Source organism: Nycticebus coucang, chromosome 3 (assembly GCF_027406575.1).
Source record: "Nycticebus coucang isolate mNycCou1 chromosome 3, mNycCou1.pri, whole genome shotgun sequence".
In the NCBI taxonomy this organism is placed as follows: domain Eukaryota; kingdom Metazoa; phylum Chordata; class Mammalia; order Primates; family Lorisidae; genus Nycticebus; species Nycticebus coucang.
Window position 1 is genome coordinate 141,425,030 of NC_069782.1, and position 25,879 is coordinate 141,450,908.

General features: G+C 42.6%; 1 protein-coding gene across 3 annotated transcripts in view; it reads left to right on the forward strand.

Annotated features, from left to right (window-relative positions):
- Positions 1 to 310: 310 nt before the first annotated feature.
- The window catches only part of ACSL5 (acyl-CoA synthetase long chain family member 5), a 48,314-nt gene continuing 22,745 nt past the window's right edge, over positions 311 to 25,879 (forward strand). The window contains exons 1-5 of one of the 3 annotated variants that reach the window (XM_053583698.1): positions 311 to 561; positions 18,136 to 18,320; positions 20,178 to 20,286; positions 24,681 to 24,745; positions 24,862 to 24,963. In XM_053583698.1, coding sequence (XP_053439673.1) covers positions 18,165 to 18,320; positions 20,178 to 20,286; positions 24,681 to 24,745; positions 24,862 to 24,963 — 432 coding nt within the window. In that variant the 5' untranslated portion in view covers positions 311 to 561; positions 18,136 to 18,164. Of the gene's footprint in view, positions 562 to 643; positions 1,003 to 1,718; positions 2,819 to 18,135; positions 18,321 to 20,177; positions 20,287 to 24,680; positions 24,746 to 24,861; positions 24,964 to 25,879 lie in introns of those variants that run through there. The other 2 variants (XM_053583700.1, XM_053583699.1) reach the window with 2 other exon arrangements.

A 25,879-nucleotide genomic window follows, 5' to 3' on the forward strand; every position in this document is an offset into this window, starting at 1 on the left:
CTGGAGCCAATTAGAATGCCTTCTCACCCTTTTCTCTCACCCTCCTCCCAAGGAACACTTCATCTTGTTATCTAGACCTTCCTCTTCCTATCACAATCTCAAGAATTGTGCCCTCCCCCAAAGCAGATCCAAATCCCTGTTTAAACCCCCCCCATCTTCCCCAGATATGTGAGCTTTATAAAAGGTTCCTCTTGTTAAATGTTAGCTTTCTGAGCTAAGGGCTGTTTTGTTTGGGGTTTTGTTGTTTTTTTTTTCCTCTTAAGCCCATTGCATAACAATCTCTTGTTTTAACCTTTTGCCAAATGCTGCACTTCTCTCTGTCAGAAGTTACTACGAGTGTTTGAACAGGTAACTGCTACCTTTGAACTTCTATTGCAACAGGTCCAAAGGTTCCAGGGGAGCTTGTCGGCCACTCACAGGACAGTACACCGTGGTTTCAGGAGTGGCCCTACCTCAGGAGCTGTGAAAAGGGTAGGGGTGCCCAAATGTGGTGCTGAACAAACACAGCCAGCTGTGAGGGGAGCGTTCCCTGCACTCAGGAAGTGAGCGTCTTCCCACAAGGTAAGCGCCAATGATCCAACCTGCTCTGTGTTTTATACATCTATGAGAGAGTGAGGAGGGGGGCTTTGTGGGAAAGAAGGTGGGGCATGTGTCTATTCTCAGCCTAAGGTTCTTTTTTTAATGTGAAATTACATTTAGTGGAGCAGTAATCTCAGCCGACTTCTGTAGGAGGCAGAGAAAAAAATCAATTGGAAAGGGGGTGCAGACACCTGAGCTGTCTGAATGCCAGCAGGAGGTGGAATTGAGCATTCCTTCCACCAAATGTGCCAAACTAGACAAGGATGTAGACATTCTCTGTCCTGGTGTGGTTAGAAGAGCATCAGCCACTGCTGGTGGTTGGCATTTGGAAGGGAGCAGGGGAGGCGGACCTCAGCAGATATTGTTAGGTGCTCGCGGGAGTCCTCCAGGTAGATGGCTCATCAGCTCTCGGCTTTCTGTAAGGTAGGTGGGATCGTTCCCATTTCACGGATGAACAATGTGTCTGTGGGCTGTTACACAGCACAGCCGAGACTAGCGTTTGAGTCCTGACTGGTCTGACTCTACAGCGCCTCTGGAATGTGGAATTCTTGTGTGCTGCCAGAACCTTCCATTATTCTCTGAAATCTTGACGGTGTCCTTCATGTGTACCTAGGCTCAGATAGGAATGCAGCTGTGGTGGCTTTAGAATGACCTATCAGGGGTGAACCAACCGGTGGCCCATGGGCCTCATGCTGATTTTGTGAGGGCCTTTTTTTGCTTATCTATGGCATCCAATATCTTGAAAAGTATGCACGAATCCCTTTTTTTGCTACTCAGCTTCCTTTAGTGTTTGCGTATTGAATGTGCAGCCTAAGACAACTCTTCTTCCAACGTGTGGCAGAGGGAAAAAAAAGTTGGACACCGCTGACTCTAGACCTTTCTGAGCTTGAGTGTTCAATCCTAAAGGTGACTGATAAAAAACGTCATCTTCTCCTGGCCCTGAGCCCTTCCCCTGGTTGGTGAAGGAAGACAGCACCCACTTGATTGCCCAGCAGTATTGGAGTGCTTGAGACTCCACACTCTGATGTCCTCTGCTGTCCCCTGAAGAAGTTGCCTGTTGGGGAGCTGAGCTCCTGGAACTAAGCAAAAGCCAAGTGCTCCTCCAGCCATGGGAGGACTCGAAATGGAGGGCCGGAGTGCTGGAGCCACCTTTCATCTTCTGTCCTCTTCCTCCAGCACATGTCTGGAAGGGGCTCCATGAGGCCGAAGGATCAGCTCCCGAGTTCTCTGAGACTGTGGCACGGCTCGCCGGCTTCTTCAGCTACAGGCTTTTAGAGCCTCCTCCCTGGAGAGAGAACAAATCCTAACGCAACTCTAGCAAAGAGCCAGGCTCATGCTGCACTCCCCTGAGAGCTTTGGAGGGCGGGGGAGAGCCAGGCTGCGTAAAGCACTGCTTAATTCCGAGGTGTCAGTGAGGCAGGAAAGAGGCCGTAGAACCTGTTATTTTGACTCCCAGATCTGGGGTGGCAGCTCCAGGGCCCCTCTGTGGCCACAGCCTTGAGTGAATCAAGCGAGACTACTACAGGTCCTCGTAATTCTGGGGCACGAGAGAGGTGGCAGAATATATTTTTCACTTAAATTCTGAGCCGATGTGTCCAGAGAACAAGAACCATGCTATTGAATGACTCAATGTCCCTGTCATTCCTGACTTTTATTTATTTATAGAATTCATTATTCTTGACTTTGTCAGATCTGCTTTGGGGACTAAGGCAGGCAATGCTGGGGATCGGAGACAGGTGTTACACGCTTGGATCTGAGGGCTGAGGTGGCCTCCAGTTGGACATTCCTGTCCTGTGGTCTGAGGGGGAACCTCGAGTCAGTTTATTTTAGGGTTTTGTTCTTGGTTCAGAGGTAATCTTGGACAGAGGAGGACAGGGTGAGTCGCGTTGATGTAAGCTGGCTTGTTTCAGCTCTCAGGGGCTGGGGTTGAGGCTTTGAAAACGAGCCAGGGCAGCCTTGGCGGCTTCTCCCCTCCTGGTCAGAACACTTCCACTTTCATTTGTGAAAGAAAAACCAGGAAGTGAGGTCTCTGAGTGCGCACGGCATGCTAGCAAGCCCAGCATGGCCTGACTCAGAGCGGGGCAGAACTGGGGATGCTCTGAGCTGTGACATCTGTCTGCATAGACTCTCTGAAGCCACCCTGTCCCTGGAGGAACCAGGGCTGAGGGAAGACAGACAGGGACTCGTGGCAGGAAGCCCCGTTCTCTGGAAGAGCCAAGTAATGCAGCCCCCTCCCAGGGTAAGGGGACTGTCTCGGGGTGTGTTATTCAGCAAGAGGGTCTTGTGAGCATGTGATAGAGGCTGGCTGGTGGGGGGGTATCCTGACCCCTAATTCAGAGAAGCATCTGGGGGTCTAGGGCTTGCTGTGTCTTTGAGGTCTGTAAGGGACAGCTTCAGACCTCTGTGCCAGGAGAAGCACGAACCAGACTTTCTCCTGCCTTTCCTGGAAGAGGCAAACCACAACAGAAACCTCTTTTGTGAGTCTGAGCACCTGGCACAGCTCCTCTGCTGTGGGCTAGGGGTTTGCCCTCAGCTTTCACGTTGGTCTTTGCCTCCTTCCTGTGGTAAGAGCTGACAGATGAGACGGATGAGTTGGGGAGATTGATGGAATGGTCTCCAGATGAGGCTGGATTTATTTTAGCAGGTTGGGCAACACGTTAAATCTAAGGTGAACTTTGAGGCCCTTCAGGGAGCCCTGGGAAGGAACTCCATGGTTGGGGCTTACTACCATCTGTGTGTATCAACTTTTTGGTGGTCTGAAAGGTGGGATTGAATCTATGGCTCCGTCTTACAGGTGATTGGTATTCTATAAACTAGGCAGAGTCTTAAACACTTAAGTAAAAGATTGATTTCATTTATTACACAGGGAGCATTGTTTCTGCCCGATCCCTTCCTCCATATTCAGGCGTGGGGTCACTTTGTGTTGGTACCCAGTGATTGGCCAGCATTTCAGATGAATGTGGAATATGCCTTGGAAAGGTAGTGTTTTGGTAGGCACTGCCTGTGTATTTGGCATAATAAAAGGAACAAAAATCTAAATAAAACAAGAGTCCTAAGTGCAAATGCTTTCTAGGACAGAAAGGTAACACAGATAAGCAAATGACATGTGATAATATGCTGGTGGGAGAGACACTAGCAAAATTCAGGGCAGGCATACTCTAGAATAGTTATTTTCAGCACATGGGTGTGCACTGGGCCACAGATACTTCAAGGAGGCTGGCAGTCTAGGGAGGAAAGAGAAAAGATGAAGTCAGCAAGGTACCAACATGTAGTAGGTACTCTTATTTTTAATCAAGACTATCTTCTTCTGAGTAGATGGTTTCACCATTTTATGGTTGAGAAAGTAGGCTCAGAAAGGTAAAGCAATTTACCCAAGGTCCCAAAGCAAGCGAGTTATCAAACTGGAATTTGAAGCTGCAGGGAGTCAGATGCTAAAAATTGCCCTTCCTCCACCCTCAGGTAGTATTAACCTTCCTTCAGATCTCCTAGAAAATTTTATCTGTAAAAGAGAGGGTTTATCTATAAAAAATGTGTGGTGATTTGGGCAGGTACTAAGTTCACATATTTATGGCACATGTTTCAAGGCTGACGTTTTCCTAGAACTAGAAAGTTTACGGCTACCGTTTGTTGAACATTTTCTACGAGGCAGCACCATGATTAGGGTTTTTTTTTTTTTAAAAAGAGTCTCCCTATGTTGCGCTTGGTAGAGTGCCATGGTGTCACAGCTCACAGCAACCTCAAACTCTTGGGCTCAAGCAATTCTTTTGCCTCAGCCTCCCAAGTAGCTGGGACTACAGGCACCTGCCACAACACTTGGCTATTTTTGTTGTTGATGTTGTCATTGTTTAACAGGCCTGGGCTGGGTTTGAAACTGCCCGCCCAGTAGCTGACGCCATAACCACTGAGCACAGGCGTGAGCCCATGCTTAGGTTTTATGGGGTTTTTATCTTTTGATCATCAATAGGTCTATGAAGTATATACTGTCTCATAGATGAGAAAATCCAGGCTTAGAAGTAAAGAAACTGATGCATTAGATCCGTAATTTGAACTTTGGCTCATTTAGCTTCAAAAAGTGAGCTGAGCCTCAATTTCTGATAAGTCTAGTTTAGTGCATGGGTCAAAGATTAGAAATGGAAGGAATTTCTCTTTTGAAAATCCCTCCACCTCAAATCTGTAGAGATAGAAAGCAGCTTGGTGGTTGCCCAGGGCAGGGAGGAGAGTGGAATAGGGAGCAACTGCTTACTGGGTGCAGGGGTTTGCTTGGGAGGGCCATGAAAATGTTTTGGAACTACATAGAAGTGGCAGTTGCACAACATAGGGAATATGCTAGATGTCATTTAATTGTTCACTTTAAAATAGTTCATTGTAATTTGAATGGTTAATTGTAAATTGAAGTGTAAATTGAACCTAAAAAAAAATATATATATCCTCCCACATCCAGACAGGTGAGTTTCCAAATCAGGATCGGCAACGTTTTAGAAACCAAAATGCTGTGTCTATTCATGTCTGTCATATTTGCCTGGCCACAGGTGCCCTGACAGATGCAGCCAGAGGTGACTGGCAGAACAATGTGTCCCCAGCAGCTGTGAGCTCAGCCGTCATTGCTCTTATGAAATTCTGCTGTAAATGCATCTGGGTCTTTTTCTTCCCTATGTGACTCTACATTGTAAAGTCAGAAAGGGACTCTCTACGTAGCTCTCCCTGCCGGTGCAGGGTCTGACATTACCTAGGTTCTTAGTTCCTTTTATTTAAATAAAGACATGAGTTGTGGAGTTTGGAAGGTCAGACCACCCATGTGCTGCTGTGGCCAGGCCATTGTACGACCCCTTTTGTGGGGAGCTGGTAGATCCCATGCTACTCTAAGGGTTGTGAGGTTGTGAGTGGCTTGTGGGAGGATGTGGAGGGGGACAGGGGCCTGGCTAGGGCAGAGATGGATTATGGCTTCTCCAACTAGAAGTGCTCTGTTTAAACTGAAGCAAGGAGTTGTGAAGACCTCTGCACATTCGTGGAAGGGCAACTGTTGTACGCAAACCATGACCATCTCTTCTTTTTTGGAAAATCTCATAATAGAACATCTGATATTGGCCTGACCTTGACAAGTGAGATAAGTGGAAGCAGGAAAAGGAGATAGTCAATGCTAAGAGCTTCCCACATACTTGGCAGTGTGTACCAGAAGTTCTACACACAATGTCCCCCTGAAGTGGGGATTATCACCTGCTGATTCCATGTGCAGTTGAGGGAACCTGATGCTCAGTGACTTTAAGGAACTGTCCCCAAGACCACACATGTGGCAAGCAGCAGAGCTTTTACTATGGTAATTGTCATACTTACCTGGAGAGGCCTTGCAAGTCCCTGGACATGCGACTTCTGGCAATAAACTTGTAGTTTGCACTTTGAATCTGTGACTCCTGACCATTTGGTCTAATGAGGCAGTGCAAGGGCTGATGCTGTAGAGAACTGAGGAAAGAAGGCTTCTTTCACAACCTCCTGCCTCACCCCTTCTTTATCCTGGCACAGGTGACAGGGTCTGAGCTCTTTGTCCAGCCTATCTTTTTACAGACCCTCTTATCAGACCCAGGGGCCTTCTGATACTGGTTCTTTTACCTCTGTGCTCTCATAATTCACTTGGTCAGCAGCAGGCTTGGGGTGCCCTTTGGGGATGTTCAGAGACAAGCTTTCCTCTGGGTAGAGCCATTGGACTGTCATTTGTTTGAAGCATAGCGGTGGGTCAAGGTTGAATATGCATCCTGCACTGCAGTGGGGTTTGTCACTTCCTGTCACCACCCTATGGTATCTCAATGAACTGAGTTAAGAGGCTCTTGGTATTTGACTTAACAAGGGCTCTCCTGTTAAATGCCACTTAGTTCAACTGGCCAAGGCCAAGGACCCCTGGTGTTTATGAATGAAATCACCCCAGCAGTGCAATGTCTATACCAGGCCCCAGACACTGTCTCATTCATCCTTCTTGGGATTTTTTTTCTTTTTTCCCCTGTCAATTAAAGGTAGACCTTCTACTTCCATCAGAAATACCTCTTTTTTTTTTTTTTTTTTTTTTGTGGTTTTTGGCTGGGGCTGGGTTTGAACCCGCCACCTCCGGCATATGGGACCGGCGCCCTACTCCTTGAGCCACAGGTGCCGCCCAGAAATACCTCTTCTCTATTTCCCTCCCCTAAATGACTTACCCCCACTTTAGTGCCACGGGCACATCTGAGTATCTCCTTTACCCCTTGACTTAGGTTCATCCAACCCAATGCTGTGATTGGTCTTTCCATGAAGAAAGTGGATGAGAAACACAAATAACAGTTGAGAAAGATGGTTTGGTGACAGAGACCCTGGTTAGAAGCATAGGCAGGGTCTTACCAGCCATTGGTGTCATTGGTGGGATCATCATCCTTGACTGCCCCTGGAAAATACAACCCGGGGAGCAAGGATCACAGATCCTTGAAGTCCAGTGCTCCATACATCTGTCACAGTTCACCCCAGTCTACACCGGCCACTCCCTTCTTCAAACCCATGAGTTCATCCCATACACTGAGTCATTCCAGAGTTTTTAGTGTTAAATCAATCCATAGTCCTCAGAGAGCAGGAACTTTATCTTCTAAGTGTTTGTTCTTCAGCACATGGCACAATGCTGGACACACAGGTCTCAGACTTTTGTTTGCTTTACTGAAAGTAAATGTAAATTAAAAGTGCAGAGGGCACAGACATGGGTTTCCGCCACCCACCAAGTGCTGCCAGAGCTGGAGATCATCCCACAGAGCACTAAGTGTCAAAGTACATGAGTGACTGGAGAGTAGAAGTACCCCCTATTAGACCAGGAACCTAAGCATGCTCTCGGCCTGCTGAACCACTGCCCAGCACACAGCAGGTGCTTGAATACTCAACTGATGAGTGAACATGATGAGTGAACCTTGACTTCACTCTGGGTGGGCTGCTTAGTGCTGCCCTTCTTGTGACGTGAAGCTGTGGCATTCCTGAGGAAGACTTGGCAGACTCTGTCCCTGTGCAACGAGAAGCACATTGTGTTCCTTACAGGATTGAATTCTACAACCTGCTTCTTTCAACAGACTCCCCTCCCCATTGCCTTTCTCTCAACATGTGCCAATGGGGAGGAAAAAAAAAAAGGCTCAGCACTAATGCCTTCCCATTGTATCCTGGGTACTGTGCTAGGTACAGTAGCAACCACAGGCTAGGAGGCCTCTCACCCCAGAGATGTCCATGGAGTCACAGGAAACTCCACTGAGACCCCAACCTGAGGAAAGAGCTAGTTTTACTGCACCTCTCACAGCCCTCCTGGCCCCTGGTTCCTGTAGCTATCCCCTGTGGATAGGCACCAAATGCCCTAACAATTTATTTATGGCAAGCTTGCTATGCTCCTGGAAACCTGTCTCTGGCCTAGACTCTTAGCCCTTGTCTGCCAGCTGCCTTTCAAATTAGGACTGTTAGATCCAGCCTAGCAATTGCACTAGGAAGAGAGATGTATGAGGTTAATATCACCAATCAGTTTTTTTTTTTAATTATTTAAGCAATCAAATGGAATCTTTGCCTGGCATGAAAATGACTACTCAGCCACTGACTGCTGTTTTAATAGGGTTCTCTTTGGTAATTCTGTCTCCCTTGCTCCCGCCAGCATGTCTCTGGGGAGATGATGGGAGGCCCTTTCCTGCTTGCCTGGAGACAGGCTATTGGAAGGTAGTGGCCTGAGCACCTGAGTGCTGGTGATTGGCTGAGAAGTTATCTGCAGGGTGTAGGTCAAAATCCTACGCCAGCCTCTCTTCTCCAGGTACTTGGAGTAAACTTGAAAGATGCACTCTGGGGGCCAGTCTGGCCCTGTGACTCAGCCTTTGCCTTTGCTCTTATTTCTTATCAGCTAGAGAAATGAATGAAAAATGTTTCCACCCCCAGAGCTGCTGAAAGGCTGATTACTGTGTCTGAAAAACATGTCACACAATGGTAGGTGGGAGGGCTATGCTTAAAGAAACAAAGCTGAGGTGTGTTCAGGTGCATTCACAGAAATGCCACTAACTAAAGTGGTAGAACTTTCTAAATTAGCTGCCTGAGTCAGAGGTGGGATCATGGCGTTTGCCTAAAGCATGCCTACTTCAGGGTAGGCAGCACACACCATCAAGCATTGCCTTCCCAGTGAACACTTCTCTAACCTCCCTAACCCCAATGCTCTTCCCCTGTTATTTTGTTGTTGATGTTCCATAGAACTATCCGATACAGTTATTTTAAACTCCATTATGGAACAAGATCCCAGCAGGACCAGGGATAGGGTTTTTACTGCTGTATCCCCAGCATCTGCAACAAGGCCTGGTTTACAGAGCCAAGCTTTTCTAGATCTTTAGACTGAATAATTGAATACCCAAAACTTTCTGGAAAATCCGGTCATGATTCCTCTTCTCCCATCTATCTTTTTCTTTGAGGATTATCCTTCCAGAAACACAAGCGCATATATAATTCATCACAACTGAGAGGCTACTGTACAAAGTGTTCATGTAAATTTTTTTGCTTTCTACTTGGTGGTAGATCGTGTGGAGCTCTTTTCGCATCAGTACATACAGATCTGCTTTCTTCTTTCTAATGCCTGCTAAAGTTCCATTGCACAGAAGAGCTATCCTTTGGTGACTGACCTATCAAGGAAGGCTTCCCTGGGCTCCTGCATTAGGAATAGTCCTATAGCTTTAATGACGGTGAATATAATAGCTAATACTTGTACTTCTATGGCAGGCATGCTTCTAAGCACTTTATGTATTTTTTTTTTTTGAGACAGAGTCTCAAGCTGTCGCCCTGGGTAGAGTGCTGTGGCGTCATAGCTCACAGCAACCTCAAACTCTTGAGCTCAAGCGATTCTCCTGCCTCAGCCTCCCAAGTATCTGGGACTACAGGCACTCACCATAATGTTCATCTATTTTTTTGTTGCAGTTGTCATTGTTGTTTAGCTGTCCCTGGACAGGTTCGAACCCGCTAGCATTGGTGTGTGTGGCTGATGCCGTAACCACTGTGCTACGGGCACTGCGTAGCACCTTATGCATTTTAGTCATGAGGACAGCCTCAGGAAGGAACTATCATTATTGTCATTTTACAGAAATCACACAAAGGTGTAGTTATCTGTCCAAGGGCACAAAAAGGATGACCAAGCAGGGGTGGAACGCGAGGAGTGTGACTCAAGAGCCCACATTCTTAACCAGCATTTCGCATGTCATTTGTGATGTAGTGTATTGAGCAGGTGTCTCTCTACAAGATAAATTGATGATAAAATCATAAATTAGGTCAAAGAGCAAACATTTTAAATTGTGATAGAAGGCAATGAGCACATCTCTAAGGGGCTGCACCAGATTTACATTTCTACAATTAACATTGTATTTTGCACTGTTCATCAAGGCTGACCTACTGCGTGGGGAAAAGGCTTTCATTTAAATTTGCATTTTTAGAAACTGTAAGCAAAGTTGAACCTCTTTTCCTAATTTTAAATAAGCTGGTCGTTTTGCTGTGAACTTTCTGGACATGTCCTTCACCCATGTTTTATTGCATTCTATTTTGTTTTTAATTAACTTCTAAGAGTTCATTATTGAGAAAATTAGCTTTTTTCCTGACTAGGGGATTTGATATTTATCCCAATTTATATTTTGCCTTTGTCCCGGGTATCTTTTCCATAGGACAAATACTTTTAAAATTGTTTATGTAATCGGATTTATCAAAACTTTTATTTACAGATTTTACATTTTATATTTGAATGTTTCCCATGCCAAGATTATAGAAGAAATTTTTTCTCATTTTTTTACCTTTTCCTTCAAAATATTCTTCTGGTTTTTACTGTTTTATATTTGCCTTTAATCCATCGCCAACTTACGTTCGTTGTAGAAGAAAGGGATTAGTTACCGTTACATATTCTTTCTGAATGGCTAGCCTCATTATATTTATTGTAAGTGAAAAAAATCTATTTTGATTGAAAATGCAGGTTAGTATCTGATAATAATGATAATAGCACCTCCTAGGGATACATCTGGATTATTTCATTAAGCAGCTTTGTCTATTTATGACCAGTAGAAAACTTCTATAGTCTTATAATAAAGACTGAAATTGGGTAATGTCCGTCTTCCTGCCACCTCCCAATTCCTGTTATTTCCTTGTCATGCACTTTTATTTTTCTGGGTGAACTTCAGAATTAGATTTTTAGTGCCCAAGAAAATTCTACCGTTCTTTATTAAGGTAGCCTAAACGTATATTTACATTTAAGAAGATAGAGCCCTTGACTACTTTGGGCATATGGTTCCCTTTTTAAGACTTCTTTTGAGACACACACATCTAAACATTTTAATATAAGTTTTACATATTTTTCATACATGCACTATTGTGAATGACATCTTTTCCATGACTTCTAAATTATTTATTTGTATGAAATATGAGAAACCTATTCACTTTCTGGGTACTCGTTTTGATAATTGGCCGCCTCACTGAATTATTTCAGTAATTATAAAAGTGAAAAGTACTAATTGGCTCTTATTTCCTAAGAGGGTTTTTAGGATTCCTCCTCTCAGCTGGTTTGTTTTGGTTTGGTTTAGTTTTTGAGTGGGAGATATGACTACAGATTTTTATCTCAGCTCTAACAGAATATCAACACTTTTGATCTTTGAATCATTTTAAACAGCTCTGAGCAGCTGAGATTTGCTCCTTGGGAACAATGTTTTTCCACATCAGGCTTTTCTCTGTTTGACCTTTGTGAAACAGGATAATTGATTGTCTCAAATCATGTTATTTTTTATTTCCCCAAAACTACCTGTGATACTGAAAAGTAAACTAGTATAAGAAAAGGTTTAAAAAGCCCTTAGCTCTGGAGGTCTGAGGAAACTGGGTTAAGGATCTTGCAATAGAACACATACCAGTTTCAAGTTCATTGCTTATTAAGGAAAAGGTTAACAGATTTTTCCAGGTAGGTTCATGATGCTATTTGGTTTATAATGTCCTACTGACCTTTTGTCATGACGTTGGAGTTTTTCTAGAAATACTGACTATGTGACTAAAGATTGAGATGAAGACCTCTTAATTGGAGGGTGGCAGGAATTTGAGGAAAATAACAGTAAAGGCCGGGTTAGAAATTGAGAGCTCAGCCCAGAGATCAAAACTTTTAAATACAGCCTCATAGTCTCTAGGATAGAGTAAATCCTTGCTAGTATGGAAGAATGTGTGAACTAATTGGGTGATGGAACCTGGGGACTCTGGTCTCCCTTTTAATGAGCTTTCTATCACCATAGGATGAGCCCATACAGGTAAGGGACAGAGAAGCCAATTAAATCCAAACAAATGTGTGCCACTTTCTAGAAAGAAGATTTTTTTTTAAGCTTATCATTGTAATTTCTATCTCATTATTGCACAGAAAATAATTAATTCTCCAGACCTAAAAGCAATTCATTAGAATTCCAGAAACCCCAAGTAATGGAATGATTTACTTCTTAGCTGGATTTTCTGCCCACTTAACCAATGTAGATGACTTCATCCTGATTCCTCCTAGCCTGGAGTAGTAGCCTTATCTTGAATGGTCCTAGATGTGTGTGAGAAATACACCCTTTTTGTCATCCACCATTCCTAATGCAATACCTTACCCAAGTATTCATTTGGGAATAACTATCTAAAGCAGTGGTTCTCAACCTTCCTAATGCCGCGACCCTTTAATACAGTTCCTCATGTTTTGATGACCCCCAAGCATAAAATTATTTTCGTTGCTACTTCATAACTGTAATTTTGCTACTGTTATGAATCGTAATGTAAATATTCGATATACAGGATGGTCTTAGGTGACCCCTGTGAAAAGGTCGTTCGGCTCCCAAAGGGGTGGCGACCCACAGGTTGAGTAACGCTGTTCTAAAGATAAGCCAGAATGACTTCTGATGATCTAGGATTTAGGTGTTTGAGGGTGGGGGTTGTTTTACTATGGTGAAAAAATGTATTAATGCTTCTAAAATGAGTAGGACAATTCTGAATTAGAAAACTGCTCATTTACTCAAGCACCACTCTTTGAAAGCTTACTGTGTGCCAGGCATGGTGCAGACTTGGCAGCAAACAAAACAAAAATCCCTATTCCAGTTAGGACATCAGCTCAGTGGCAGCAATGGAGAACGAGGGGCTGGGACTATTTCAGATCGTGAATGGTGTCATGGAGAAGAGAGAGAAGGGCCCATGACAGTAACTGGGAAAGAAAAGGCCACATTAAAGAAGGGCGGTCAGAAAGCTTCTGAAAAGTGACGTTTGAGGGGGAGCCTGACCTACAAGCAACACACAGCCACTTCAGATCTGGGGAAGTGTTCTGGGAAACAGGAAGAGCAAACACAGGCTCTGTGGTGGGAACAGACTTTAAGATGAGGCTCTGAGTGGAATGTTATGTAGGAAAAGTACAAAACAAGGACTGTCTAAAGAAAATGATTTCTAGTAACAGAAATCATCAGGTTATTTCTAGATAACCTGAAAGATTCACTGCAATAAACAAAGTCCAAAAATTCAAACATTCAAGTAGTTGGGGCTATTTGGGGACTTTATCCAAAGAAAGGGAGACTAAATGAAGAAATGCACCCCAAATCCACAAAAGAGCAAAATCCAAAGCTGAATATGGCTTGGTCATGACCTAGACACCAAGACTGGTCCAGGAAACTTGCATAAAGGTAGGAAGGCAGAGGTGTTCTTTAGCTAGCTTGGGAATAAAACACCTTTGGAGCCAGGAGATGAGTGGTTTTGCCTACAGACTTCCACACCACAGAGGAGGGGAGTGTCTTGGACGGAGCCAAGGGGAAGGGTGGCAGACAAACGGGCCTCCTGGGGCCTGTGGCTGAGGCATGTCACCTTCATCATGTCAGCAAGTGGAGTAATCTTTTTGATGTGGGCATTCTAAAGTGTACTGTGGCTTGCCCAACCATTCATAGATGATGTGAAACAGGAGGCTTCCCTTTTCTCTCTCTTTTTTTTTTTTAAACACTATTTCACTTCTCCCTAACCTATTCTTTCCCAACTAGAAGTGATGTTAAAGCAAAGAGGAAATGCCATCACACCAATTGCTTGCAGGGAGTTCTGTGTGGAAACTGAACCAGAATTGTCATTTGAATTACACAGGATATGTGACAAGAAGGGGGGTGGCTTTTCCCTCTCATTTGTTTAAGCACGTCTGAAAGTGCTAACAGATTCTGAAGGTGACAGTGGTAACCACAGCTTTCCAATGCAGATGTGGTATGACCCAATCACCTTCTCTGAGGCCCTTAGTTTCTCCCGTTTAAACAGCAAAAGAACTAAATGATATAGTTCAAATCCTCTCTAGCGCTAATACGGTAAGGTTAAAAATGTGTGAGTGTAACGTGCATGAAGAAGGAGACCATCAAGATAGTGAAAAGACAACCTACAGAATGGAAGAAAGTATTACAAATAACAGTGATGATGAGGATCCAATATCTAGAATATATAAAGTGCTCTTATAACTCAACAATGAAAAGTCAAACAATTCAATTAAAAAATGGGCTAAGGACTTGGGTAGACATTTCTTCAATGAGATACCATTTTATAGCCATAAAGATGGCTATTTAAACAAAAATTAAAAAACAAAAACAAAGTAGTAGCATTTGTGAGGGTCAAAGAAATTGGAGTCCACTTAGTATTACTGGTTAAAATGTAAAATGATGCAGCCACTGTCAGAACAGTTTGTTAGTTCCTCAGAGAATTAAATATAAATTTACCATAGGAGCTAGCAATTCCTCCAATGATACACCTCAAAGAATTGGGAAAAGGTGTTCGAATAAAAACTAGTATACAAATATTCCTAACAGGCTGGGCGTGGTAGCTCACGCCTGTAATCCTAGCACTGTGGGAGGTCGAGGCAGTTGGATTGCCTGAGCTCACGAGTTCGAGACTAGCCTGAGCCAGAAGGAGACCTTGTCTCTAAAAATAGCCAGGCGTTGTGGCAGGCACCTGTAATCTCAGCTATTTGGGAGGCTAAGGCAAGAAGATGGCTTGAGCCCAAGAGTTTGAGGTTGCTGTGAGCTATGATGCTACAGTACTCTACTGAGGGTGACAAAGTGAGACTCTGTCTAAAAAGAAAAATATTCATAACAACTCTATTCATGATAGCCCAAAGTGGAAACAATCCGATTATCCCTCAACTGATGGATGGACAAAATATGGTCTATCTATACAATAGGATTGTTTTCAGCCATAAAAAAATTACACGCTGACATGAATGAACCTTAAAAACATTATCCTAAGTAGGAGGACTCAGACACAAAATGACATACTCACATGATTCCATTTACATGAAATATTTAGAATAGCTAAATTCATAGGAACAGAAAGCAGACTAATTCTTTCCTCGGGGAAGGGGAAATAACTGCTAATGGGCATAGGGTTTCTTTTCGGTGGTCATGAAAATGTTTGGGAACTAACTAGAAGTTATAGTTGTTACATGGCTAATTCAGTAGCAAGTACGTGTGGTGGTTGCATTGTTTTTTTTCATTCTTTAGATAGTTCACTTAGGATAGTGGCCTCTAGTTCCATCCAAATTGTTGCAAAAGGCATTTATTCATCCTTTTTTATAGTTGAGTAGTACCCTATAGTATAAATTAGCTAATATGTGCACACAGAAGTAAAACTCAATGGAAAAATAAACAGAGAGAGAGAAAAGGAAAAAAAAAAAGAAAAAATATTAAAACTCAATGGAAATCAAGTGGGGGGGAGGGAGACAGAGGGGAAGGGCAAAAAACTACCTAATAGGTACAATTAGGGTGATGGGCACTCTTATAGCTATGACTCAAGCATTAGAAAAACAATTCATGTAGCCAAAACCCCCTTAATATTTTTTAAAAAAATGGGAAAAATAAAATGTGTTAATTCTGTGTTGCATAGGTTTTATCTCAATTTTTTTTTTTAATGTGGGGCAGCAGGAAGGAGCCATTTGAAATTCTACACTGGATAGCTGGTCAGTGATAGCAGACTCAGAGAGCGAGCTGCCATTGCAGTTGACGAATACATCCTTCAGAGTCTTCTGCAAATAAAATCCCTTGCCAGTGTAGGCAAGGTGTTTTCATTCTCATAACACTGTGCCTTGAAATGTATAAATATCTCCCTTGTTTGTAATGGGTGGTCAGTCTCATTCTATCTGTGGGCAGTATGACTGAAATCTATCTAAAAAAATGAGTGGTCAAAAATTGGCAGACCGTGGTCCAAATTAAACTAGGAGACGTGTTCTTGTTTGTCTCATACCAGATTCTTAAAACTTGCCATACGTGAAAATTGAGGTTTCACAAAACTTCAGTCTTCTGTGTTATCTGGGGAGGGTGGGGGGGGTTTGACCTGGTGACCCTGGACCCACATTACTATGTGGTAACAATCAGCTGGGATTGACAGCGGCTGCCCCCTTCAGACAGGTCATGGATTCTGTATCCCATTCCCCACTTGTGTTACCTGCCAGGCTATGCACCCTCCTGCCTCCCCACCACCACTGAACACACATTTCACCTTTAGATCCTATTTCGAGGACACTGATTGGCAAGTCGTCTTTTAAAATGTAAATCTGCCATCTGAAAGAAAAGGGCAAAAGTCCTCCGTGTAAGAGTTGGTTTTCATAGTGGAGAAGGAGGGTACTGGTAAGGATTTCTTCTTTGTGGGTGGGCTTGGGGCAAAGGGAGGAAGCCCATCTAAGCTATCACCAGACGGGAGGCTGAGGAGAGGGGCTGGTGGGGTAGGGTTAGGCTTTTCCTCGTCTCCTTGGCACTGCAACCGCTCTGTCCATTTCACAATTATCCCAGTGTGTTCCCCCTGCTCTGCCTGGGCTGTGGGGCTGGCTCTTGAATGCTTTTGCATCCTGGAGTGCCACTTCACCATACAAGTCTGGGGAAGGCCGAATTCCAAAAACCCCAGCTCTCAGAATCCTGCCATGTGGTCACAACAGCGCCCTTGTTGTTATGTAATCTAGCACCTGTGGGACCTTGCTTTTGTTCTTGTTTTCTTTCTCTCCCCTCTGAAATGCAACATGGAAGAAAACAAGGAGCTGGGGACTATCATCATAGTCTGGGGAAGTTCAGTTTTCTTCCATAAAATGGAAAGGGACCATTTTTCAAAGTCAGGTAATAACCAAACAAGGGGCAGAAAAAATAATAAAGTGACTCAGGGTTTCTTGTGACTGTTTTGCCCCACACAAAATTCCTTCGCCTCAAAACCTTCCCCATAATGTGGAAGGTTCTGGAAGGGCAACTGTGATCTTGATCTGATAAAACTTTTTATTGGGCTTGCTTCATTCTTTTTATTTTTGAGTGGGAATCTTTGACCTCATCTCTGAGACATTGTTCTGACAGGTGTTGCACTAAATGCTGAAGAATGTGAATTCTGGACTTTATTTGCTGTCATCTATCTGTAAGGATCCAGACAAACTCAGTTTCCTTTGACTCTTTGAGCAGAATCTATAAGAAAAGGGGAATTTCAGCTTTATAGATGTTAACATAGAAGCAGCAATAGAGAATGATGTGTGAACTTGGACAAGTCATTTTAACACTAGAATCATCCATTTCCTCTTCTGTGAAACATTGCTTTGTGATATTGCTTGGATTAAATTAAGCGAGTCATGCCAACACTTCAGCCCAGTGCCTGGCATACAGTAAGCGCTCATATGTTTGCTGCTATTATTATCCCAATCGAGTCTGAAAGCTTGGGGTGGGGGTAGTTTTAACAAGGGTATGTTCCTGGAGACCCACCTCCAAGTTAGTTTTTCTTCTTGGAGTACTTGAAAGTTAAACTTAGCTGAAAACTATATGAAAAACTGGCTTGGGGGAAGGCATTGTTGCTTTTAGTTTTTTGAGGTCTCTGCCTGCCCTGACGTGGCTTGGGCCACCCTCCAGGCTCTGTGTACCTGGAAATGTGATTCCTCTGGGCTCCCTAGAGCACATGATGTTGGGCATAGGGACTTACAACACTGTCGATCTCTGAGACCCTTCAGATGCCCCAGAAAAGAAAGCAGTAAACCGTATTTGGCTGGCAGGAAATGTCCTTCATTTGTATTTCATGTAAAATGATCAATTTCTAATACCTTTGGTGTCACCCCTTACAGAAGTCACCTTTTCCATTTGGTTCATGGTCGGGGGAGTGGGGATCCAGCAGAAAGAGTCCTTCCTGCCCCCCAGCAGACGGCGCAGAAACAGCTGTGTGGTGCACCCTGCTCTGACCACCAGCTCATGTTGGATCCAGCAGGCCACCTTCTTCTAGGCTTTGTGCACCAACAATAAACGAGCTGTCCTTTCTCAAAATTGTCTGGGAAATGATTAACTTGTTTCCTTTGATCCTTTCCGCTTTGTGCACAATTAAGTAGCAGGGGAGGAGAATGTGTTCTATTATTTTCAACATTGCTAGAGTAAACAGTGCGGGAAATTCTTCTGCTAAACAGGTCCAGCTCAGTTTGGAGGGTTTGAAGGGATGTGTGTGTATGTGCATGTGTGTGAGTGTGTGTCCTTCTGTAAACATAGAACTATTAAGTGAAAAACAAAAGGCCCTCTTCTAAATTTTTCTCCTCCCCCCTCCCCCCTTTTTTTTAAGGTCTGAATTTCCTGCTGCTATTCACAAAGATGCTTTTTATCTTTAATTTTTTGTTTTCCCCACTTCCAACCCCGGCACTGATCTGCATCCTGACATTTGGAGCTGCCATCTTCCTGTGGCTGATCAACAGACCTCAACCAGCTCTACCTCTTATTGACCTGAACAACCAGTCTGTGGGAATTGAGGTAATTTACCAGCCCTCTGTTTAGTTTGTTAACCTTGACGGAATTCAGACTATAATTCCAAACGTGGAGATAACTCAGGAAGGAAACTGAGTGTAATGTGGGAAAATAAGCCTTTTAGGCTAACAGATTGACAAATTCGAACTTCTATTACTGGCATATTTTCCTTTGTAATAATGAAGGTTGTCTGGTGCTAGTAATCTACATCTGGATTGGCAAACTACAGCCGACAAGCAAAATTCACTTCTTTTGTGCAACTAGCAAGCTGAGAATACTTTTTACATTTTTAAAAGGAATGAGTAGACAAAAAGAGAGAGAAAGAGGATATATGCTCCACAAAGCCTAAAGTATTTACTATCTAACCCTTTATAGAAAAAGTTTGCCAACCCATGATTTAGATGTGTTTTTCAACCTTTTCTATCTCATGGCAAACTTGAATCTATAGTTAAACTTCCGCAGCACACTTAAATTATGTTGATCAAAAAAAAAAAAAAAGAGTAGAAAAAGGAATATACTTATTGTGCTTTGAACTTCTTTTGAATATAATTTAATTAATGGTCTTAAAAATTTTTTGCGGCACGCCTAAGATCCTCTCATGACACACCAATGTGCCATGGCACATGGGTTGAAAATCCCTGCTTTAGAGGGTTTTTCCTTTTTTTTCTCCTCTGCCCTACCCAAACCACATCTTTTGGTAAATGTTTATGTTCAAAGTCTATTAAAACACCTTTTCTTATTTGTAACCCTTTGTCTTAATAGAGAAATGGTTGCTTCATTTGTTTCCCAAATCCTATTTTATTTTTATTAAGGCATGCACATCGCAGTAGTTATAATAATGATATAATCCCTTATTACTCACTTATATACTCCAAAATCTCTAGTTTATGAGGTACTTAGGGACAGCTATTTTGCCCTAATTCATATCTACAGTATTAGAATACACAGTGTGCATTCAATAGAAGTTTAAACTTGATCTAATAAAAAAGGTGTTAAATTATATATATAGGTCAGGTGCAATGGCTCATGCCTGTAATCCTAGCACTTTGGAAGGCTGAATCAGGAGGACTGCTTGAGGCCAAGAGTTTGAGACCAGCCTGGACAACATAGCAAGACTCTTTTTCTACAAAGATATAAAAGAAAAAAATTAGCTGGATATGGTCATGGACACCTGTAGTGCCAACTACTCAAGAAGCTGCAGCTGGAGGATCACTTGAGCCCAGGAATTTGAAGTTGCAGTGAGCTATGATCAGGTCCCTGAACTCTAGTCCAATTGACAGAGATCCTCTTTCTTAACAACACACAGAAAAAGGATGACCAGGCATGGTGGCTCAGGCCTGTAATCCTGGCACTCTGAGAGGCTGAGTCAGGTGGATTGCTTGTGCTCACAAGTTTGAGACCAGCCTGAGGAGCAAAAGCAAGACCCTGTCTATACAAAAAATAGAAAAACTGAGATAAGAGAATCGCTGGAGTCCAAGAGTTTGAGGTTGCTGTGAGCTACGACGCCACGGCATTCTACCTAGGGCAGCGCTTGAGACTCTGTCTCAAAAACAAAACAAAACATATATTCTCTCCCCTGTACACATATACTTATGCTAGGAGGCTTATCAAAAACAAAGCCATGAAAATCTCTGGGTGGTTATAGATCAAATTTTCTTATCTTTTTTATACTTTTATGTTTTTCAAACTTTCTATGATATAAACATATTACAATTTTGAGATTTAAAAAATTAATTGAATAGCAAACAGAACATCCCTCTAACCTCAAAATTAGTGTTTATGCTCTCTTCAATTCAATCTGTAAAGATTTTGGAAAGGGTATGGGAGACTTGGACTTGGCCTAAACTCAGTCTTCTATCTTAGGGAGGAGCAAGGAAGGGTGTTTCCCAAGAGAACGATGACCTAATACGTTACTACTTCTCAGATGCCAAGACCATGTATGAAATTTTTCAAAGAGGACTTGCTGTGTCTGGTAAGTCTGGCAGCTTGTCCCTGCCTGAAGAAGACAAAAGTGAACTCTGTTCCACACCTCTCCTTCCCTATCTCGCTTCTAAAACCCCAGTTGCATAGATGGTATCTCCAAAGTAGATGAGATGGCTAGGCATGGTGGCTCACTCCTGTAATCCTAGCACTCTGGGAGGCCGAAGCAGGTAGATGGCTTGAGCTCAGGAGTTCAAGACCAGCCTGAGCAAAAATGAGACCCCATCTCTACTAAAAACAGAAAAACTAGCCAGGCATGTAGTCCTAGTTACTTGGGAATCTAAGACAAGAGGATTGCTCAAGCCCAAAGCCCAAGAGTTTGAGGTTGCTGTGCTATGATGATGCCACAGCACTCTACCCAACGCAAAAGAGGGAGACTGTCTCAAAAAAAAAAAAATAAATGAAGTGGAGATGACATTAGCGCAGTAGCAGGGTGAGTCCTAGAAGCAATTTAGGTCAGTCACACGTGGGTTTGGAACCCAGTGCTTCCATTTCCAGTGTGTGACCTTGTGCAAACCACTTTGTCTCTCTGAATCTGTTTCTCACTTAACAGAAGAACTTCCCTGCCAAGTTGTTTCTGAAGAGTCAAGGAGATAATAACGTGTAGGAAAGTATTTTGACTAACTCACTGGTGCATAACATTTGTTTAGAAACATGCTTTTCATAAATCTGATTTCCTTCATTTACAGACAGAGAATCTGAACCAGGACTAGCAGTGAGGACTCCTAACTTGGACTTAACTTTGGAACTTCTCAGAAACACCATCATATAGGTTTTGATAAGTTCCTTTGGAATAGATCCAGCCTTAATATTTATATATCATTGAACACAGTGTTGGGCACACAGGTTTTCTTTGAAGATTGACTTGCTTACAGCAAATAGAAACAAACCATTTAGCATGTGCTACGTGGCAGATAAGAGAATTCATTTAGGATGTTTTTCAAAACTAAATTAAAATTAAAGCAATAAGGTTAAAATGGCTTCTCATCTGAGCAGGCATGAGAAGTCCGGTGTAGCTACTTCCACAGAAAAATGACATCTCTGGTCCTGGAAGGGGGGTTTTATTATATTAGTCCTGATATATTATTTTAACTCCTAGCCAATAGTTTGTCTAAGCTAAGAAATTACCTGGGGATTTGTCTAAAATACATATCCTCGGGTTCTACCTTAGTTTTACTTAATCAAATTTTCATATGGTGAGGCTCAGCGCCCACAGCAGTGATTACGGCGCCAGCCACATACACGGAGGCTGGCGGGTTCAAACCCAGCCCGGGCCTGCTAAAATAACAATGGCAACTGCAATAAAAAATAGCTGGGCAGGGTAGCACTGTGGCTTAAAGGAGTAGGGCGCCAGCCCCATATACCAGAGGTGGCAGGTTCAAACTCAGCCCTGGCCAAAAACCGCAAAAAAAAAAAAGTAGCTGGGCATTGTGGCGAGTGCCTGTAGTCCCAGCTACTTGGGAGGCTGAGGCAAGAGAATCGCTTGAGCCCAAGAGTGGGAGGTTGCTGTGAGCTCTGATGCCATAGCACTCTACCGAGGGTGACATAGCAAGACTGTCTCAAAAAAAAAAAAAAAATTCCATATGGTCAGAACTAAAAATCCTTAGGAAGTTTTGCATTTTTAAAAAAGCTTCTAGAGAATTCTGTAAAGCAGAGTTTGAATTCTACTTAGCTTAGCAACTTTGCCAAGAAGTTGTTAATGGGTGGGCTCTTTGCAGATGACCACAGCTCAGAACGTAACAAGGTCTGAGTTGATTAAGTTAATCAAAGGCTAGGCTGTTCCATGGTTAGGAGTTTGGCTAATTGGCTGAAGCTGATTAGGGCACAGTTTAATGAAATCTGAGCTGTTGCCCCTTTGGGTTAATTATTTGACTTGTTGATTGGCCACCAGCCTCTGCCAGCATTTTCATCAGTCGGGAAGTGATAAGAAAATTCAGGATAGTTTCTTTCACATTCGTCGGCTCCACCACTAACTGGGGGGATTTGCAGTGACACTCCGTAGTCATTCTTAGTACAGAGGGAATGATAACAACAAAACCGAAGGAGCTGATGTGCTGGGCATGGATTAAGCATTCCACAAGTGGTAACTATCAGTAGTCATTAATATTAGTACCGACGATCTCATTCCTGGGTAGGTCACCCAGGGCTGTGCCCTCGGGCTGCTGCCCTGGCTCTGACCATCTCCTGGGGCAAGACTCAGCACAGTTCGGGGAAAGTCAGCCATCCAAGGTCTTACTTCTTGGGCTTTTGTGCAGCTGTTTCAACAGGAAGAAAAGCACTAATGTTCCCTGTGCACAGCCTCCTCATTCATTTTTTATATCTCTTTAATCAGAGCGGCTCTCTCTTTCCTGCTGCCCTTCCTTTTCCTTCTAGCCTTTAGCAGTTCCCTCATTGCCTGTGAATTCCTAGTAACCCTCTCTCTGAATACTTCCTTTTGGCAAGACCTGAATTCTTCTCAGCCATTTGGCTCGATCCTCTATCTAGTTAACAAAATTCCCTTCCCTCTGCTTGTCTAGTTACAACTCAGCCTCATTCTTGCTTACGTGTTGGGGCTCCTCTGCCCAATACCACAACTTCTGTGGCTTAGTTTTAATAACTGAGGTTACTATTTATCCTAGTAAGTAGACATTCCTAGACTTATTTTAATGTTAAGTAAAGTTGAGTAGTTCAGATGTTCAAAAGTTATATTCTTCTATTTTCAAATGTAAGAAGGGCTAGGAAAGGGAAGGGAGGCTCCAAACAATCTGACTTTGGTTGGATACCTAGCTGTAAAAATATCGAAGGAACCACAGGTGTAATCCCACCAATCACCCTCCCTCTGGCCATCCACCCCCCTCCCTCCCCTCCCTCTCCCCCTTCCCCATATTCTTAGGTTATAACTGGGTTATAGCTTTCATATGAAAGCCATAAATTAGTTTCATAGTAGGGCTGAGTACATTGGATACTTTTTCTTCCATTCTTGAGATACTTTACTAAGAAGAATATGTTCCAGCTCCATCCATGTAAACATGAAAGAGGAAAAGTTTCCATCTTTATTTAAGGCTGCATAATATTCCATGGTGTACATATACCACAATTTATTAATCCATTCATGGATCAATGGGCACTTGAGGGTACATGCGAAACTTACTAAATGTAGAATATAAATGTCTTAACACAATAACTAAGAAAATGCCAGGAAGGCTATGTTAACCAGTGTGATCAAAATATGTCAAATGGTATATAAAACCAGTGTATGGTGCCCCATGATCGCATTAATGTACACAGCTATGATTTAATAAAAAAAAAATATTGAAGGCAAATATATGTGTGCCTATCTTAGAAGACACTCATATAAATGGGCAAAGTATACAAAAAGTGATTCATAAGAGTAAATAAAACTTAACAAATGAAGAAAGAAATCCCATGTTACTAGCTATTAAAGAAATTTAGACTAAACTAGTAACTTTTTAAACTTATTAAACCAGAAGACATTTACAAAAACCACTATTCAGTGTCACTCAGCATGTTAAAACTTGGTAAACTGCTGTTGGGGAAACAGTGAGTTGTCTCATCTGCTCTAGAAAGATGAGACTTACTTCGTAAGCGTTAGGTATCCACAGCCCTGGGGCCCCCCTTCCCCTTCCGAACCCAATTATTTCATTTGAGGGACTCTATGCTAAGGAAATGTTCTAAATTTGAAATTGTCAATTTGAAAATACTTACAGCATTATTTTAGGTGTCAAACTTGGAAACAATCTAAATACAATGAGGGTAAGTCCACAATAGTAGACCCCTTCATGGATTGGCCATTGAAATCTCTACAGAGAAAAAATAGTAACATGGAAACAACTGTATCAAATTGGGAGATGAAGCAGGATACCAAATTACCATATTCATTCCAAATATGTGGAATGCATATTACTCTGCAAAGCAGCTAGAGAAGGAAATATCACTGTCAATAATCATATTTGTGTGATGAGACTGAAATGCTTCTTATTTGGATTTTTTCCTATATTTTTATAAACATATATTTCTTTTATTATAGGGAAGCTCAGTCTTAAGATTATTCAATCCAGGCTGTTTGTGTTGGTCATGTTATGGGGGCCAGTGCATCAGATGGCTTTCTCTGATTGCTTATATTAACATGGAGGTCATGTATCTAACACCGAACCACCCCTGCTTTGTAGCATTTCCTAAAAGTTTGTAAGACTTTCTGTCTTTAAAAACTGATACTTTCTGACTTTGCATTTCCTGGACACATAAGAGAGCTTCAAATTCTTGTTTGTTTTATCTTTTGTATTTTGCCTCTTCTTAATCTCTTTTTACCTTCTCTTGTCCAAAGTATTTGCAACTGGAAATGCTTAAATGCATAACATTAAATTTCTTTTAATATCATGTTTTTAGACAACGGGCCCTGCTTGGGATACAGAAGACCAAACCAGCCCTACAGATGGCTGTCCTATAAACAGGTAAGTCAGACCCATGGTTTTAGAAAGATTGTTTTGCTAATGTAGTATCTGGAGCTAGTTTGGTGGAGCTAGTTTGGAGTCACTCGAGTTTTGACATCTCCCTCTCTCTTTCATAGGTGTCTGATCGAGCAGAGTATCTGGGCTCCTGTCTCTTGCATAAAGGACATCAGCCTTCACCAGACCATTTTGTTGGAATCTTTGCTCAGAACAGGCCAGAGGTAACTATATTAAAGCTAACTAAGGGGAATGAATCAGGATTAAGTTTAAAAACTTTAAATCCCACCCCCAATCCAGCATTTTTACACTTGCTAATGATTTAGCAAAGCAAGTTCAATATCTCACACTGCTTATTCTTCTGCTTGACAGAGTTACAACTCACAACCTACTTAATTTCTGCTTGACTGTCTAATACTCTAAGTGTCTGGAATTCTCAAATTTGGGACAACTTCATTTTAAATCAGTCTGATTGTTGCATGATGAAAATGTGGGAGCTATAAGAGACTGCCAAATATGTGCTTGAAGATATTGTGGAAAGGGATGTATTAATAATAGAATTGGAACTTACGTGTTGTACTTGAACTGATAAACCAAGGCATTGAGTCTGGTTTATGAGGCTGCTACTGAGTCTGGAATAGCCATGTCTGCACAGTGAGCTGTAAGAAGATTGTAGATAGTAAGATGATTGGAATTAAGCTTATCTCCAAATTCCTATTAAGATGTTAGGCCCAATATCCTCAGAAAAAGTATTTTTATTTTTATTTTTTCAAGAGAGGTCTCACTCTGGCACCTCAGCTGGAGGACAAGAGGTGTGATTAGAGCTCACTATATCATCAAACTTCTGGGCTCAAGCACTTCTACTGCCCCAGCCTCCTGAGTAGCTAGGATTACAGGCACATGCCACCATACCCAGTTAGTTTTTAAATTTTTAGTAGAGACAGGGTCTCACTGTGTTGCCCAGGCTGGTCTTGAGCTCCTGGCCTCAAGTGGTCCTCTTGCTTTGACCTCCCAAAGTACTGGGATTACAGTCATGAGCTACATTTGCCCCAAAGAGAGTCTTTTTGTGGTTTACGTGCTTACTAGAGCTAGTTGCTTAAGGTACTCACTACACTTTAAGCTGAACCTACATGCTTCATT